Source organism: Cynocephalus volans, chromosome 7 (assembly GCF_027409185.1).
Source record: "Cynocephalus volans isolate mCynVol1 chromosome 7, mCynVol1.pri, whole genome shotgun sequence".
In the NCBI taxonomy this organism is placed as follows: domain Eukaryota; kingdom Metazoa; phylum Chordata; class Mammalia; order Dermoptera; family Cynocephalidae; genus Cynocephalus; species Cynocephalus volans.
In genome coordinates this window covers 130,535,588-130,552,701 of record NC_084466.1, presented here as the reverse complement: position 1 = coordinate 130,552,701, position 17,114 = coordinate 130,535,588, and the positions used below count along the sequence as shown (strand labels likewise).

Sequence of the window (17,114 nt, the reverse complement as noted above, 5' to 3'; positions counted from 1 at the left end):
CCACCAAAGCACACAAATCACCTGCCTGCATTCCCTGGCAAGTGGCAATGAATGGTGCCTCCGCTACTATTCATTACTTGCACGTGAGGAGAAGCCACAGAATTCCAGGCACACAGAATCTAAGCCCCCATGGTCTGTGGGTACCTGGCAGGAAGCAGTGTTCCTGGCAGAGCATTATAAAGAGGCTGCCAGCATTTGTCTCAGCCCCAGCCCAGGCTCAAAGTGCTTGGTCCAAGTCCCCACAGTGGGCTGAGGTGGGACTACGATGGGGAGGACGAGGAAGGGGTTTGAGAGATACATACGAAAGACGGAGGATCCAGCCAGACTTCCAACCTTCCGCACGTCATTATCTAAGGACAGAAGGATGCAGTGGGTTTCAGAGGCAATTCAGAAAACACACTTTCTGATGGGAATCTTCCCTCTTACACTCCACCCCCAGCACCAATTAACCCTGTAAAAACCGGGCACTCAAACAGAAGGGTAGGGAACAAGTGTAAAAAGCAAAATAAACTTTTCTTTTCATACTGAAAAACACCGCTCTCAATCCCTAACACTCAATAATGTGATTGCTTTTACTAATTTATTTTTTTCTTACTTATTTTTTTAAGCACAAACTCTGAACAAAAAGTGATTTTCCAGAAGAGGAAACTAAAGCCAAGAAAGTTAAATGGCTTGTCCATGGTCCATAACAGGAATCAAAGAGGAGTTCGGACTTGGACCCGGGTGCTTTTTCTACAATATCCCATTGCTGCCCCAAAAAGCTATGGCTTGGAAACTGGAATACCTGAGCAAGCAGTGGTCATGATGGCTGGGACACCATAGTAGGTGAAAGCTCCATTCTCAAAGCGAAGACCTTCCTTACCAACCTCCACCTCCACTTGACCCTGGAGAAAGAAGGAAGTGTACCAAGGGAATGTATGAGCACTTCCAGTTCTACTATTGCTTAGAACCCTAAGCACTTCTGCTTGGATGACAAGTGGACTCATGCTCTTACCCCAGGGGAATGTTAATTCTGTCCCGGTTTACATTTCAGAAATAGCACCTCCAACTTTGGTTGCTCTTTGCTGTAAATTCATTGCTTCATTGTTCATAAAGCAGCATGTAGTCGTGAATAACCAAGCTCCCCTCATATAGTGTAATGGCCCTTCCATGACACAGGTCCAAGCACCAGCTAACCCAGGGCCCTGTAAACTGCCCAATTGGTTTAGTCTGAGATTAGAACGTTTCTAAATCAGGCTGAGATAAAAATCTAATTTGGTGTGAAGCTTTAGTTCATCCCCTGTAACAATGATAGCTCATGTGTAGTGTACAGTGTGCATCTATGGAGCTGACACTGTGCTGTGTGCACTGCCTGGATTCTCATTCAGTCAGCCTCGCAACCCCATGAGGTCCATACCATTTGTATCCACAGTTTACAGATAAATCAATTTTGCGGTTCAAAGAGGTTAAATAACTTGGTCAAGATTAGTTAGGAAATGGCAACATTGGAATTTTAACGCCAAATCTTTCTAATTTTTGAACTTACATTCTTGCTACTACATTTTATTCCCTACACATCTTATTTGAAAACTGTTAAATTTATATTAAACATAAGACAGCAGATTGTATGTGTTCGTTATGTTATATAAACAATGTAACAGGACCCTTCTCAGTTTCCAACAGTGAAGAATGTGACTCCATTTTTGGAGAAGAGAGGTCATTTTATTGATGCTATTTGAAGCACATATGTCAGGCAAATGACAGTGTCAGAGGAGAGAGGCTGGAGGTGGACTGTAACAAAGAGAGGTCATTTCTAAGTTAATGTGAGCTGAATGAAGATTTTAAGACAATCACTGTATTTAGGGTCCATAACATTCTGGTGGGAAGAGAAAGGGAATCAATGACAGAGCTAATGGTGGAGCCAGAAGAGGGCACCAGCAGTGTGACAAGCGGGAACCACGCCTGAAACCTACTTAGGACAGGCCCACCAGGCACCCAGGGCAGAAGGTGGTCGCACGTATGTGAGTACTGGAGAGATGCTGCACTTTCACTAGCTCATTTTCTCCCTTTCTGGTCCTCTTCAGGGGTAGAAGATTCAAGAGACTTCAAAGGCTGAAATGTGGCAAAGAGAATGAATGTGTTCCACAGGCCTCCAGAGAGCAGTGCAAGGACCACTGTGGAAGTCAAAGATGGTGAGATTTCCGCTTGACAGCAGGAAGGGTTTAAACGAGAATTGTTTAAAGTTTAGGACAGTTTCATTTCAAGCAGAGACAAAGACGTATTAGAGGTTCTGTAGAGCAGTAGTTCTGGAAGCTCAGAAGCAGACCCCTCTACTGGGGAGATACTCATGCACCCCATACATTGCTGAGCGGTCAGATGAAATGCCACCAAAGATCTCACCACTCCCAGGACACCAGTCTCTCAAGTCTTGGTCCCTCCCATGGGTCATGCAGAAATGCCCACCCCCTGGGCTTGTTCCTGAGGCAGCCCACCAAGTCTTGAAACCTGGCACAGAGGGAGTCATAGCCATTCCACCTCACCTCGGAGATGCCTTTGTCTTGCCCTTAGAAGTCCCCTGACTTTCTTTTTTTCTGGTGGCTGGCTGGTATGGGGATCCAGACCATTGACCTTGGTGTTACAAGACCGCGCTCTAACCAGCTGAGCTAACCAGCCAAAAGCCTCCTGACTTTCTACTCACCTGTAGAAGCAGCACAAAGTAGTCCACAGGGCGGTTGCGCTGATAGAGGTAGTGTTCTGGGGCCTTCTTGTCCTTCTCATCGAACTTCAGCTCCTGGATCACGTTGGGATGTTTCAGGAGCCGGAGCAGGATCTTCTCCGAAAGGTATAGAGACTTAAAGGGTTCCACTTCTAGGGAGAGTGGGAGGCAGGGAGGAATCAGCCCCTCCTGTGTCCTGCCAGCAGTGGGCGCAACTGGGCTGCCTCTAGGAACACCCCCATTCATGCTCTGCAGCACCAGGCTGGCAGGGCTTCCGAGATTCCTCTGGGGTGGGGGATCCTAAACCTGAGTGTGCGTCTCAGGGCCTTCCCCACGCCTGCTGGGGACATGTGTATACTGGCATCTCAGGAGAAACAGGTCACCATGTCGGAAATGTCGGTTTTGTTATTAACTTTCTCTTTGATTTTATTTAAAGTTAGGCATGGATAACTAAGTAATGTGAGAAACAAAGACTTTGATGCTGTAATTGAATGAAATACAGAGAATTTAATCTGGTTTATTTGTATGATATATATTTGGTGAATGAAATAAAATACGAAGTTAACAGAGACAGGCAATTATTCAAATGATAGAGCTGTCAATAATGTGAAGCATCACTGCACCATATTTACATATTAACAGATATTATTGCATATATATATTATTATTTTATATTAAACAGATACAGCTGATTTGCTCTAGGAATTCAGACAGCCAGTAGTTAAAAGAAATCTATACTCAGAACTAGATGACATATTGAAAACTCAGCTTTAGAGACGCTCCAACTTAAAATGTTCTACTTCAGTACCTGGAAGAGTGCTAGCACTCATTGTACACTCAATAAATGTATGTTGGATTAATTAAAAATAAACTTAGAGATGGGTATGACCATTCTAGGTCAGCCCATTAATTAGGCATGAATGGGAAAGTCAGAGGGTTCAAAGACAAATTTTACAAGAGGGAGTTTATCTTTAAATTCTCTCATCTTTTTTTTCTGTCTAAAGACCTCAAGATTCACAATCCTCTTCTGTATATCAAGAACTCTTGGCTCACAGGCCTGTATGGCCCCTGTAGGGTACTGGACTCCAGGGTCTTGTCACTGGGTAGGACAACGCCTTTCCCTTCCCGACAAATACTCTGGGGCACCCCAACTCTCATAGGACAGGGGCTGGCCTCAGGCTCCAGCCAGGAAGCGAGGGAAGGAAGGAATGCAGCAGCGGCTTCTTCTTTCCTCGAGTGGATGAGAGTTGAGCTGTACTCACTCCCTCCTCTGGAAGATCAGTCTGGGGCTCAACAATGGCACGTGCACCCTGTTCCCCTGTCCCAAGCACCCTCCTTCCTAGAAGAGCGCTTCTCAGGCCTGGCTGCACATTGGAGTTAGGTCGGAAGGTATTCAAGATGGTTGGTGCCTGGTCCCACCCTAGAGATTCTGTTTTGACGGCTCCGGGGTGGAGACTGGGGCAGGCAGAGTCCTACCTGTGGCCATGAAGCGATGTGTGGCCAGCAGAAGCTGTGGCGAGACCTTCACCCTCATCTCCGAGTCGGAAAGCTTGAACAAGGAGAAGTCATGCCGCTTCCTCTCCCGGTGCGGGACTCTCTGCTTTTTCCGATTGTCGGCTGCAGAGTCACAGGGAACAGATCGCACCTATCTCAGGATCACTGTTGGTCTTTGGAGCTTTTCCCAGAGTCACAGGGATCAGAGAGATCTTTCGGGACCACACAAATTTCTGCCGTATCAACTACAGGTGACATTCCAACATCTCTTTCCCAGGGGGTGAAAGACACTGAGGAGGGACAGAAGGTGGGAGATCACTTCCATCCTCTCTGTGCTATTCACACTTTAGTGGTATAAAGTGGAAAAAGGGAAAAGCTGGATTGGGACTCCAAGTCCAGGATTTGAGCGTTGGCTCCCTTACTTACTAGCTGGACGGCCTCTCTAAGCATCAGAGATTTTGTTTGTTTTAATCTATACAAGGAGGCTAATATGTTTAATAACAGTTCTACTCATCTCATGCAGTTATTATGAGACGCCTACCAAAAACTACTGTGAAAGTGCTTTTACAAAGTCATGCGAACACGAGGGGCTGGCATTCTATGCATCAAGAGGATTAGTGGGCCCAGGGAGTTTCTGACTCTGTCTCCCTCTTTCCCTCAGAACTAGTCTCACCTGGCCTCTTCCTGCTGACTTAAACCATGCTCTGGGTGGTACCTTAAGCATGCCACCCAAGGGAGGAGGGTGGTCACCAGCTCTCACCACTCACAATTCTCCTGCTTCAATCCTAGCCTTTCTACTGATAGAGAATCAGGGGAATACAAGCAGGAAGAAAGGAGAAGAGACAGGAATGGCCCTATCATCTATAAAGGTGGGTTTTGTGGGTGGGGGCCTCAGGCAGGGCCTGGAACCCCCAATAGCCTGTATATTGGGCATGTGATTATTGGTTGAGAAAATATGCTTTTTCCAGTTTAATGTTTCTCTTGCTTACATTTTTAAGCTGTTCTTACACAATAATTTCTTTTTTGGTGGGGAGAATGTTTTCTTTGGTCACTTCTCTTGTGCTGTCCTTGAGTTGTGAATACAATTTTGAACCTGCTAACTAACCTGTCTCATCTGTGCTAAGGGGAATAGGGAAAGGGATCTGGGTTTTCTCCAAACTTGGTCTGGAGAAAGAGGACTGAGGAGAACTTCTAGTGCAGGCTGAGTGGTGCAGTGGAAATGAAAGGGAATGAATCCCTGTGGTGGGAAAATAAGGCTCCAGAATCTGGCTCCCTCGGACACTCCCTCTCCTTTAGGGAGTTGCTTCTGCCAGACCCTTTGGGTTTTCTGCAGGAAGGGAGAAAGTGCCCTGTCACCTGTGCAGCTCTTTTGTGGGCCGCCTTTGACTCTGAGCCTTTGCAGTCATCTGGCTCCTGCTTTAACGTTCCTTTTGCTCAGGTTGCAACAGTGGGGAGATCCAAACTCAGGTGTCCAGATCATGTAGGAAGTCAGGGTCATGTAAGAAGAAACCCAGTATTCCCAACTCCTTTTCATGGCTCTTAAGTAATCATGCCAGAAGATTATTTATAGGGATGGAAAACCTAAACCCTCTCCAGTAGAAAAAGGATCACTCAGCGTAAGAGTAGCAAATACAGGTAGAGGACCCAGTTCTTTTGCTCTCACTAGGGAACAATCTTCTGATTTTGCACAACACGTTTGCCTAAAAACCCCCTCGCACTCCCCCATCAGAATGCCACTTCTCATTTCGTCATTAGAAAATCATTCTTCTGATCTCCCTTTCATGCCTTGGATTTTCATAGTGGGTGTTTGCAGCATTAACATACAAACAAATGCCCTGGGAGGAGCATACTCATTTAGGCTATTATCAGCCCCTAACACCTTAGTGTGAATGTCTTCACCAATTTACCTACTGAGACATCTAGGAATGCTGAAGCAAGAGCATGGCATAGGTATAGGTGGAGAACGGGAAAGGAGAGCCATTCTGAGCTTAATCCCTGTTTGAAGAAGACAGCCTGGCTGGGGCAGCACAGCAACACCAGGTTCCTGGAGGGAGGTGCTGGGACACTCCTGCTAGTTTCCATCAAGGCTGGCACCTTTTAGATTTGATTTCTTCTTAGTCCAAAGGGAAGACACTCTTTCTGCACTGCTCTCTGCCTTACAGTATCAAAGCTTTTTCTACCAGGAGCCAGTTTCTGAAAGGCTGCTTCTTACAAACTGAGGACAGATGTCTGAAATGAGTTATATGAGGGGAGGGAAAGGGATGGCTGTCCTAGGAGATGAAATTCTAAGGAGGAAACACTTCCTGGCTTAGGGACTCCCATGGATTTAGATAAACACTCTCATCCCAGAGACAAAGCTGCCTTTGTGATGGTTGCAAGTAAAGCTCTGATAAGGCTCAGCAACCCAAAGCAGTCACTGTCTGCAGAGAGGAGACCATATTGTTCCTGCGGGGGAGTGGGTAGGAGGGTAAGGAGACCAGAAGGAAGGGAGCAGAGACAGGAGCAGACAGGTGCTTTGTCCAGGGAGGAGGGGGAAACCCAGTGGGGTGGGACTGAAAGGCATGAGGGAGAAGAGCAGCGTCTAAGAAGGGATGTCGACACTTTCAGCTTAGTTGAGGGGCAGGTAATCTCATGACAGTCTCCACCACTCACTGATGTTCCCGTGGGAGTGAACTGTGAGTGGCAGCCCAGCGGGTGCTGGGGTCTGCGAGACAAAACAGGAACAACTCAGGGGTCAGAAACAGGGGCTTCTGGAGATGAAGGCCTCTCGGCACTGTCCTGGGTCCACTTTGTTTCCTTTAGTCCCTTTTCCTTCCAAAGGCTGGGAGCTCTCCTTTTCATAGTCTTGGCTCAGTTCCTGAAGGTTCTCTCCTGATAAACACTTAGCTAGTGCGTTCCCATGGCTCAGGGGCGATTCGAGCCAGGGTACCACTTGCAGTGCTGGCACCTGGCATAGGTGGCTGACATATCAGAGCACAGGGCTTGCCTGAACACCCTTTCACACTGTATACCGAACTAAGCTGCACTAGAGGGTCTCAGAGGAAAATAAGATGTCCTTAGATGATAGCCAAGGCCACGCACTTACTGTAGAGGTCAGTTTCATCCAGGATCTCCGATTTGATGATCTCCTCTATGATGTCTTCCAGCGTGACAATGCCCATCACCTCATAGAAGGGGTCCCCTTCTCCCTCATTATTCACCCGCTGGACGATGGCCAGGTGAGATTTTCCTAAAGAACAAATGAAATCATAGAGCTAAGTATCTGGGACATTTTCAGAGATCTTTCCTTGTGAGAAAATGATACAAAGTTGCTGTCTGACCAATCTCAGGACTGAACTAATCTCAGGACCTCCTTAAAATATGAAGTTTGTGTGTAAGCTTTTATAAATGCAAACCTTAGAGTTTTACAGCACTGTTTCTTTTTAGGGAAGTTACCTAATATACCCAATGCCAGTTAAATTGTTTTTCTTTTAACTTTCACATATTAGCAAGTATATATTAGCTGAAGGAGTTTGAATAATCCAATTGAAAGAGCAAGAATTTAGAGTCAGAAGAATTAGGTTAGAAGTCATTCTTCTCCCCTAAACCTCCCAGCCCACTATCTCAGTTACTATCCCTGGGCAAATCATTTAACCTCAGTTGAGTAGCAATCTCTCGTCTAGAATCAGGGAATAATACCAGGGTGGTGATTTTAAAATATGGCCCCCAAATTCTTTGATATGTGTCCCATGGAGAGGTGTGGTCTATATCCCCTTCCCTTGAATCTGAGTGGGCATGTGACTGTTTCAACCAATAGGGTATGGGAAGTGTCCCCTAAGGGACTTCTGAGGCTAGGTCATAAAGGGCATGCAGCTTCTGCTGCAGCAACACTGTAAGAAGTCTGATGACTACTACCCTGAGGCCACCATGGTGTAGAAGCCATGCTTAAGTGACAGTCCCAGCTGAGCCCAGCCTTCCAGCCATCACACCAAAGTGAGTTAGCGAAGAGGCCACCTTGGAAGTGGATCTGCCAGTCTCAGCTGATCCAGCCCCATCTTTTCCCTCCCAGTTCTTTCAAGTCATCTCTGGCTGTGGCCTCAGACACCACGAAGCAGATATTAGCCATTCCTGCTGAACCTTTTTGGAACTCTTTTTTTTTTTGTCTTTTTTGTGACAGGCTGCACCGCGCTCAGCCAGTGAGCGCCGGCCATCCCTATATAGGATCCGAACCTGCTGCAGGAGCGCTGCTGCGCTCCCAGCGCCGCACTCTCCCAAGTGCGCCACGGGGTCAGCCCCCTTTTTGGAACTCTTGACTCACAGAATCTGTGAGCGTAATAAAACAGTTGTTTTATGCCTCTAAGTTTTAGGGTGGTTTATTAGCAACAATGGTAACTAGAACAACCAGTATGCATAAAATGAGTGTGGAGCTCAAATGACCTAGTTGGTGTGTGAAAAGGCTTTGTAAACTGTAATGTGTCATAGGCAAATATTTCATTTTTATTGCCTAATGGCAGAGTAATAATAGTTCACATTTGTTGAGCTCTTACTACATGCCAAGCACCATATGGGGTACTTCTCGTGTATCAATTCATTTGATCCTCACAACAACCCCTGAGGTGAGTACTATCATTCCCATTTCACAGATCAAAGAACTGAGGCACAGACTGGTTAAGTAACATTCCTAAAGTTGCACAGCCTGTAAGTGGCAGAGCTGGATTACAAATCCAGGTAACTGGGTTCAGTCCTAACCTAGGGTCTGAAGTCTTATCTAACAGTCCTGCTTCATGTAAGTTTGTTTTCTTCTGCTGTATAGACCCGTTTCCTGGTCCTGTATCTAAAATGCAAATCTGGGTGGTTCTTTTCCTTGACTAAAAGACATTTAAGGAGAAAATCTGGGGTACTGACTCATGTTATTCTTGCCAAAAACAATATGCTTTATCATGCTTTATCAGTGCTGCCCTTTATAAGCTTTTGTTTCGCCATTGCTAAAAATATCAGACAAGAGGAGTATGCAGTTTGCTGGAGGCATAATTAACCAGTAAAATTTAAACACATGAACTTCTGTATCAAATATCTGAAATCACAAGATAGCTACCCTTTCAGATTTTTAACTGAAGTGAAATTGGGAAGATGGCATTTTTATCACCCAAGAATGGTCTCTAATGTCTTCCCCACCTTCAACCTAACCTTTGACCTACTTCTATACTGGTCTGACCATGCCACAGCCCTGCTCAAAAACTCTCCATGGCTCCCTAGTGCTTACAGAATCAAGTCCAGATTCATTCAGACTTGGTATTATCAAGACTGCACAATGTGGCACTTCCCTATCTTTCTAACTGCTACATCCCTAATCATTCCATACTCCACGTGTACCAGGTTGCCTCCACATCCTCAATTTCCTCCATGTAAACTTTCTAAGTCTTTACTCACACCCCACCTCTACTGGCCCTTCACGTTCCAGCCCAGGTGCTGGCTCTTCAAGAAAGCTTTCCCAGATCTGACCCATTCTGAATCTGAACCAACCTCTCCTGGCCTTGGGCTCCTAAGCTTTTAATAATTCCATTAGAGCATTTATCACAATTTCCTGCTTCTTGTAGCTGGTAATGCACGTGTCCTACACTAGACAGCGCTTCCTCCTCAGATCATGAACTCCTTCCGGACAAAGGATTATGCACTTAAACAGGGTTCTCTCCATATATCAGACAGCCAATAAGTGCCTGATGAACTGAACTAAGCAGAAGGCAATAAAAATTCATAGTTCATACAATAGATATCAGAGCCATATACTAAAATCTTTATTTTTAAATAAAATATCCTGTGTTTAAATTAAATTCTAAACTCTGCATCAGCAGTTCCAAAATTATCCTTCTTGAAAACAACTGCATCCTACCCAACTGGACTGAAGTATTTTGTAGCTTGAATTAGATTATGCTAATTGTTACAATGTGCTCAATTTAAAGTTTTTCATTTCTGACACATTTTTCTTAAACTTATGGCGCCTGTTCTCACTTTTCCGCTAACATGTGCTAGCAGATGACAAAACAAATGAGGGATATAATGGAAAATTTGGAAAAAATGTTTCTTAAAACTGTTTTCTATAATTGGATTTTTTTGGTAATGTGGAGCCTAGAATACATATAATACAGACATTCTTCCTACCACTAAGATAATTAGTTCATATGATGGAATTACATGGGTTCATAGTTTCTGATATTTTGCAGAGTAGTATGTTTCCACATTAAAAAGACACCATTGCTCTGTATTTTAATAGGTAAGTTTGAGAAGACACTTTGTTATCACCAGGGAATAGAGATTTTAAGTTCTAATTATAGAATATTCAAGACAATGTACCTATGTAATCTGTCCAGAAACATTTTATAATTTACAATCAGCCTTTACAATTCCCTCCAAGGCCAGTAGAGATCTACAAATTAAGGAAGCCACTCTTTCTTAGATACAGACTGGGAAAGGGATTGGCAATCACATAACCCTGTTCTGAGCAGACACTCACAGGGGCAAGAAAACCAGGTGTGCCCACGACAAATATACCTGAGGTCCTTTCTCTTATCAAAAAGTTTGGCCTTTCAGAGACCTACCCGTGCACCCCTCCTCTTCCTGGGTCCAGAGGTGTCGGGGCTAGCCCTGAGGGAAGCCAACCTTGAGACACAGAAAAGTTAGTCAATCCCTCCTGTCACAACACTTTTTTTTTTTTTTTGTCTTTTTCGTGACCGGTACTCAGCCAGTGAGTGCACCGGCCATTCCTATATAGGATCCGAACCCGCGGCGGGAGCGTCGCCACGCTCCCAGCGCCGCACTCTCCAGAGTGCGCCACTGGGCTCGGCCCACAACACTTTGTATATACCTCTCTATTGGCATTTATAACAATAATAATAGCTACTACTACTACTACTAACTTACTACTACTACTAACATCATCATCATCATCATTATTATTGAAGCTACCATTTGCTATACACACTCTAGAGGCCAGGCACAGTGCCAGGCATCCTACACACATTATTTCACCATGTTGTTGTCTTCTAGTTATATGTGATCCCCCCCCACTGTGAGGGTAAGCTCCCTGAGGGGCAACAGCTATGTCCTATTTATCTCTGTTTCCCCAGAATATACCACCTGGCACATTAGGGCAATCCAAATCAAAATCTTACAAGTCGTACAAAGACAATTCAGTTAAAAAGTGGGCAGGGGATTTGAATAAATATTTCTTCAAGGATGATATACAATTGGCCAATGCTCATGAAAAGAGGCTGAACATTGAGAACTCAATACCTAGTGGCTGATAACTAGATATCCACATGCAGAAGAATGAAGTTGGATGACTACCTTACACTAAACATAAAAACGAACTCAAAATGGATCAAAGACCTTAATGTAAGAGTGAAAAGTGTAAAACTCTTAGAAGAAAACATAGGAGTAAATCCCTGTGACCTTAGAGTAGGCAATGGTTTCTTAGGACACCAAAGTATAATCATTCAAAGAAAAAATCTATATAGATTGGACTTTGCCAAATTTAGAAACATCTGTGCGTTAAAAGATACCATCAAGAAAGGGAAAAGACAACTCACAGGATGGGAGAAAATATTTGCAAATCATCAAATAAAGGTCTTGTGTATAGAATATATGTACAAAAATTACAACTCATAAAAAGACAACTCAATCAAAAAGTGGGCAAAGGATTTGAATAAATATTTCTCCAAGGAAGATACACAGTTGGTCAAAAGATGCTCAACACTGTCATCATTAGGGAAATTCAAATCAAAATGCCAGTGAAATACCATTTTATACCCATTGGTATGGCTATAATTAAAAAGGCAGATAATAACAAATGTTGGTGAGGATGTGGAACTCCAAGACATTGCTAGTAGAATTGTAAAATGATTCTCCTGCTTTGGAAAACAGTCTGGCATATCCTCAAAATGTTAAACATAAAATTATCATATGGCCCAGCAATTCCACTCCTAGAGAAATGAAAACATATGTCTACACAAAAGCTTGTACACAAATGTTCAGAGCAGCATTATTCCTAAGAGCCAAAAAGTAGAAACAATCCAGATATTTCCAAACAAATAAACAAAATGTGGCATATCAATACAATAACATATTATCTGGCGATAAAAAGGAATGAAGTACATGCTACAACATGGATGACCCTTGAAAGCATTATGATAACTGAAAGAAGCCAGACACAAAAGGCTACACATTGTATGATTCCATTTATGTGAAATTTCCATAATAGGCTAATGTACAGAGGAAGAAAGTAGATCAGTGTTTGCCAGGGGCTGGAGAAAGGACGGATGGGGAGTGACTGCTAATGAGTACAGGATTTCTTTTGGGGTGATAGAATGTTCTGGAACTAGATAGTAGTGATGGTTGTACAAGTCTGTGAATATACTAAAACCCATTAATTGTGCCCTTTGAAAGGGTGAATTTTATGTTATATGAATTTTATCTCAATGAAGCTATTACTTAAAAAAAAGAAAGCCAATTAAAAAAAAATAACCCATCCCTGAATGAATAGGAAGTTGGTGGGGCTGAAAGTTACCACCTACACACAGGTTAAGGAAAAGTAGGGACTGCTTCATAAAAAGAATAGGTTGACACGAAAGAGCAATGGTGGGTTGGAAATGAGTAGTAATGCTGGTAGTAAGTTAACCTAGAGCACACATCAGTGTTTTGTGCTCTAGGATGTGGAGACCAAAAGTGGACACAGGCAAGGCCATAGGGAGACCAGAAATAAGGGAGAGTATTACGATTTCCTGTCGAGGTGGAAATGGTGAAAAGGGATGAGGGCTTGATCACAGATGGGAGGGGACAATTTGAAGACAAAGAGCTATGGGCCTGGGACATAGTGACTTCACATCTTTTATCAGAGACCTTATAAATCTCAGGGATGACTTAAGAGTATCTAAAATCACAAACTGGGTCAAACTGGGTCAGTGGGGGTCAAATTTCCCAAGTGTTTCCATCTCTCTGTAGGCAAATTCTGGTTTCTAACATGCATTATTTCTCCTCCCACTTCCTAAAGGCATACTTGGGCAATGGCTTAAATTTGGGTTATTCTCTTTTTCTGCCCTCCTACGAGATTCTGTGAATCAGAACTGTGGCCCTTTCTGTTGAACTGTTCCTCTACAGACTAGTAGAAAATTTCAAATGGCATCTCACATTTCAGCTTCCCTCTAACTTTCTAGAAAAGTGGGATGCCTGTGAAATAATTTAGGCTAATAATAAGGATGATCATTATCATTTATACAGTACTTCCTAGTTTGTCAAGAAGCTTTATACAGAGTACAGAAAAGCCTTGGAGTTTTTGAGAATATGTTCCTGAGAACTTCCCACATCCCTCATTGCATGAATCAGAAATGAATGGACAGGCCCCCAGATTTCCCTAGAATCTATTGAGAGACATATGTCCTATGCATATTGTTAAATAAGTTAACCTCTTTTTCAACTCCCATTGAAGGGTCCCATCTCACCTGGTGGACATTTTCCTTAGCGGGTGAGGGGACTGTATTCCTTTAGGATCATTGCTGCCAACAAGATGACACATGGAGAACGGCAAAGCCATATTGAGCTGCAAATGTTGAGGAGCTGAACAGGCTAAGTGATTTGCTCTGCACACTCTCAGCCTTCAGACAAGTCTAAAACAATTGGGGCCCTGGCAACATCACCTTTCCAATTGCTAAAAATAGTCAAAGTGACAAACTTAAGCCTGCTAAATCCAAGGGCATATTGCATCTCATTAAGATATAGCAGAAGCAAAAGGTACTTCTTTAGATAGAAACCTCCAGAATGCTACTATTTTATGAGGCATTTTTATATGTCCCTTGAGTATACTACTGTGGCACTGAACACCAATAGATGAGAAATCTCTGGACTGAGCTAAAAGGTAAAGAAATAGTAGGTTTTATGGCAGTGCACTTTCTGAAATTGAAGGCTACATCTGAATCTGAGTTGTAAAGGGCATCTTTTACTCTGGGCTCACTTCTTACTTATTTACTTGAACTTACTGGGTGTTTTACTTCTGAACTGCTAACTACAGACTCCCTGGCCTCTGGCTTAAATCCCCACCATACTCCTGGTGTCCAGCCTCAACAGAAACCAAGCGCTGTCCTGATGGCTTGATTTGCTGACACTTGCCTTTCTTCATTTCTAGCAGCTGTGGTCTCCTTAAGCCTTGGTTCGCTTCCCTCAAGACTTGACTACTTCCTCTAAGCCTCTGATTTACAGTCTCTAGCTCCAGTGCTGCTTACATCCTGATAAGACATGAAAAATGGAGAATATGCCCCTATGGCTTGAGCCTTGTTTGTACCACAGCATTAGGATGGTTTTGGGTGGAACCAGAGAAATAATCCTCAATGAAGCATTGGAGTTGGAGTCATAACTCTCTAGGATTAAGTGACATTCATAGTGATCCATCATTTCTATCTTAACTCAGGGCCCACTGGTAAGACCCTCCACTCCCAATGCTTTGGAATGCATTTCACCTGGGTTCAATGGTTCAATGCTGGCTGTACAGAATTACCTGAGAAGCTTTAAATACACTCTACAGATTGGATTCCACATCCAGAGATTCTGATTTCATTGGTTTGGGGTGGGTCCATGGCTTCCAGAATTTGAAATGCTCCCCAGGTGATTCTAATGTTCAGCCAAAATTTAGAATCACTATCTTGGTTCGTAGCAATTGTTCTCAAAGTGGGGCTCCTGGACCACCAGAATCAAAATCACTTGAAAACTAGACAAAAATGCAAATTCTCAGGCCCCCCCCCCCAATCTAGAGAATCAGAATCTCTGGGGTGCAGCCCAGTGATCTGTGGTTTAATAAACTTTATAGGTAGTTTTAATGCATTGTTGACATGGGGCAGAAAGTAGTTGTTGACTGTTTAACGCTGGGCTTGGGAAGGGGTCTCTTGTGGCTTTTGCACCAATCACCTGAGACAGGCTTAAGGTACTACAGTACCTATTCAGATCTTGGAGTGTCTGAAGTCAATATAATTTTTCCACTACTGAAAGTTAAACTGGTCTTTTCCACTGCCCTGAGAATTAAAAGGGTGGTCCTAGTACTGGTTACTGGTAGTACTCTCCCTAAGGTTGTAACATATCACTAGCTGGTATCAACATACCCAAACTACAAGTCAGATTTCTTAGAAGGAAGACTAGATTTCAGACATTGTTTTTAAAGCAGTACTTCTCAGCTAGGGGTGATTTTGCCCCCACAGGAATACTTGGCAGTGTCTGGAGACAATTTTGGTTGTCAAAACTGGCATTTAGTGGTTAGAAGCCAGAGATAAAGCTAAACATCCTACAAAGCACAGAACAGCCCCCCACAACAAGGAATTATCTGGCCCCAAATGTCAATACTGCTGAGGTTGGAAGCCCTGCTTTAGTTATTTTTTTTTTTTTTTTTTTTTTTTAGTGTGTCGTTTTCGTGACCGGCACTCAGCCAGTGAGTGCACCAGTTATTCCTATATAGGATCCGAACCCGCGGCGGGAGCGTCGTCGCTCTCCCAGCGCCGCACGGTACCGAGTGCGCCACGGCCTCGGCCCGGAAGCCCTGCTTTAAAGAGACAGAAAGTTAGGCAGTGGCAGAAACATCACAACTATATTTTAGTATTTCAAAAGTTGAAATACCTTCCAGGGGTCTTTAACAAAAACAGCCTCATCTACTCTAGATGGTTTAGGCACATCCACAGAGAAGAGCTCTCAAGGACCCTGTTAGCATACCTCCTATGCCTTGGGGGGAAGAGCAAAAAATTGATTTGCTTCTTCTCTCTTTCAAAAATAGCTACTGTATTTTGGTAAGTAACTGTTTCCAAGATAAAATATAGAAGCCAGGAGGAAAGCATATTGCTTGGAAATAGAGGACTAAGGAAAGCAGATATGATTTTATGGCTTTATGGTTTCTGCCTCACTTATGACCCTCACCTTATAAAATATGGTGGCTTTTGCTGCATTCTTCTTTTCCTTGGTGTCCCCGCAGCATCTTTTATTCATTTGGTAGACAATATTGAGTGCCTGCTCTTCGTTATCTTGGTCTTGGTGACTCACTACCACTGGAAGTGTGTCTTTTGGAGCAGTAGCATGAACACCACATGGGCACTTGTTCAAAATCCAAGTTCTCAGGCACCCCTACTGACCTACAGAATCAGAATCTTGGGGGGTAAGGTGGGGATAAGACAATGAGCTCTCCAGGTGATTTTATGCATACTAAAGTTTGAGAATCACTGCTCTTGACACTTTTACTCAAAGTGTGGTCCTTGGATAGGAAGCATTGGGAGCATGTGAGAGATGAGAGAGTTCAGGCCCCCATCCCACTCTCTGAATCAGGATCTGCAGTTCATCAAGATCTCCAGGTGATTCTTATGCATATTTGAGTATAAGAAGAACTGGCCAAGACTACCCCAGTTTTCTTCCCACCCCTATGACTGATATTTTTCTGTTTCCATTGCAGAGTCCTTTATTTTATACTTACCTGCAGATAAATGCAAGGATACTTCAAAAATTTCATGGAAAAAAAGATATAATATGAATCTTTCCATGGACTTTTTGGAGCACCCTCCTGTATCTTTTTTTTTGACACTGGTGGGTATGGGGATCCGAACCATTAGACTTTGGTGTTTGTAACACTGTGCTCTAACCAACTGAGCTAACAGACCAGCCCCTAACCTTCATATATCTTAAAGACTCTAACTCAATGATTCCCAACCCTGGCTGCATGTTAGGATCACCCGGGGAGACTAAAAACCTACTGATGCCTATGTCCCACCCACAGAAATTCTGATCTAATTGATCTGGGATATGACCGGAGCTTTGGGATGTTTAAAACTTCTCTAGGTGATTCTAATGGGCAGTTGCAGTTATGAACCTCTGCTCCAGTCCTTGATCTCTGCTCTTCTAGTGTCCTCTGGATTAAAGATCCCAGCAAAGC

The 17,114-nt window shown here is 43.6% G+C and overlaps 1 protein-coding gene across 4 annotated transcripts in view; it reads right to left on the bottom strand.

The window, feature by feature from the left end:
• Positions 1–17,114, bottom strand: part of CNNM1 (cyclin and CBS domain divalent metal cation transport mediator 1) — a 56,993-nt gene that overhangs the window by 23,116 nt on the left and 16,763 nt on the right. For all 4 annotated transcript variants that reach the window (XM_063103116.1, XM_063103118.1, XM_063103117.1 and 1 more), the window contains exons 2-6: positions 7,275–7,418; positions 4,172–4,312; positions 2,678–2,847; positions 785–884; positions 303–350 (exon numbers count right to left, since the gene is read on the bottom strand). In XM_063103116.1, the coding sequence (XP_062959186.1) occupies positions 303–350; positions 785–884; positions 2,678–2,847; positions 4,172–4,312; positions 7,275–7,418 (603 nt within the window). The remainder of the gene's footprint in view (positions 1–302; positions 351–784; positions 885–2,677; positions 2,848–4,171; positions 4,313–7,274; positions 7,419–17,114) is intronic.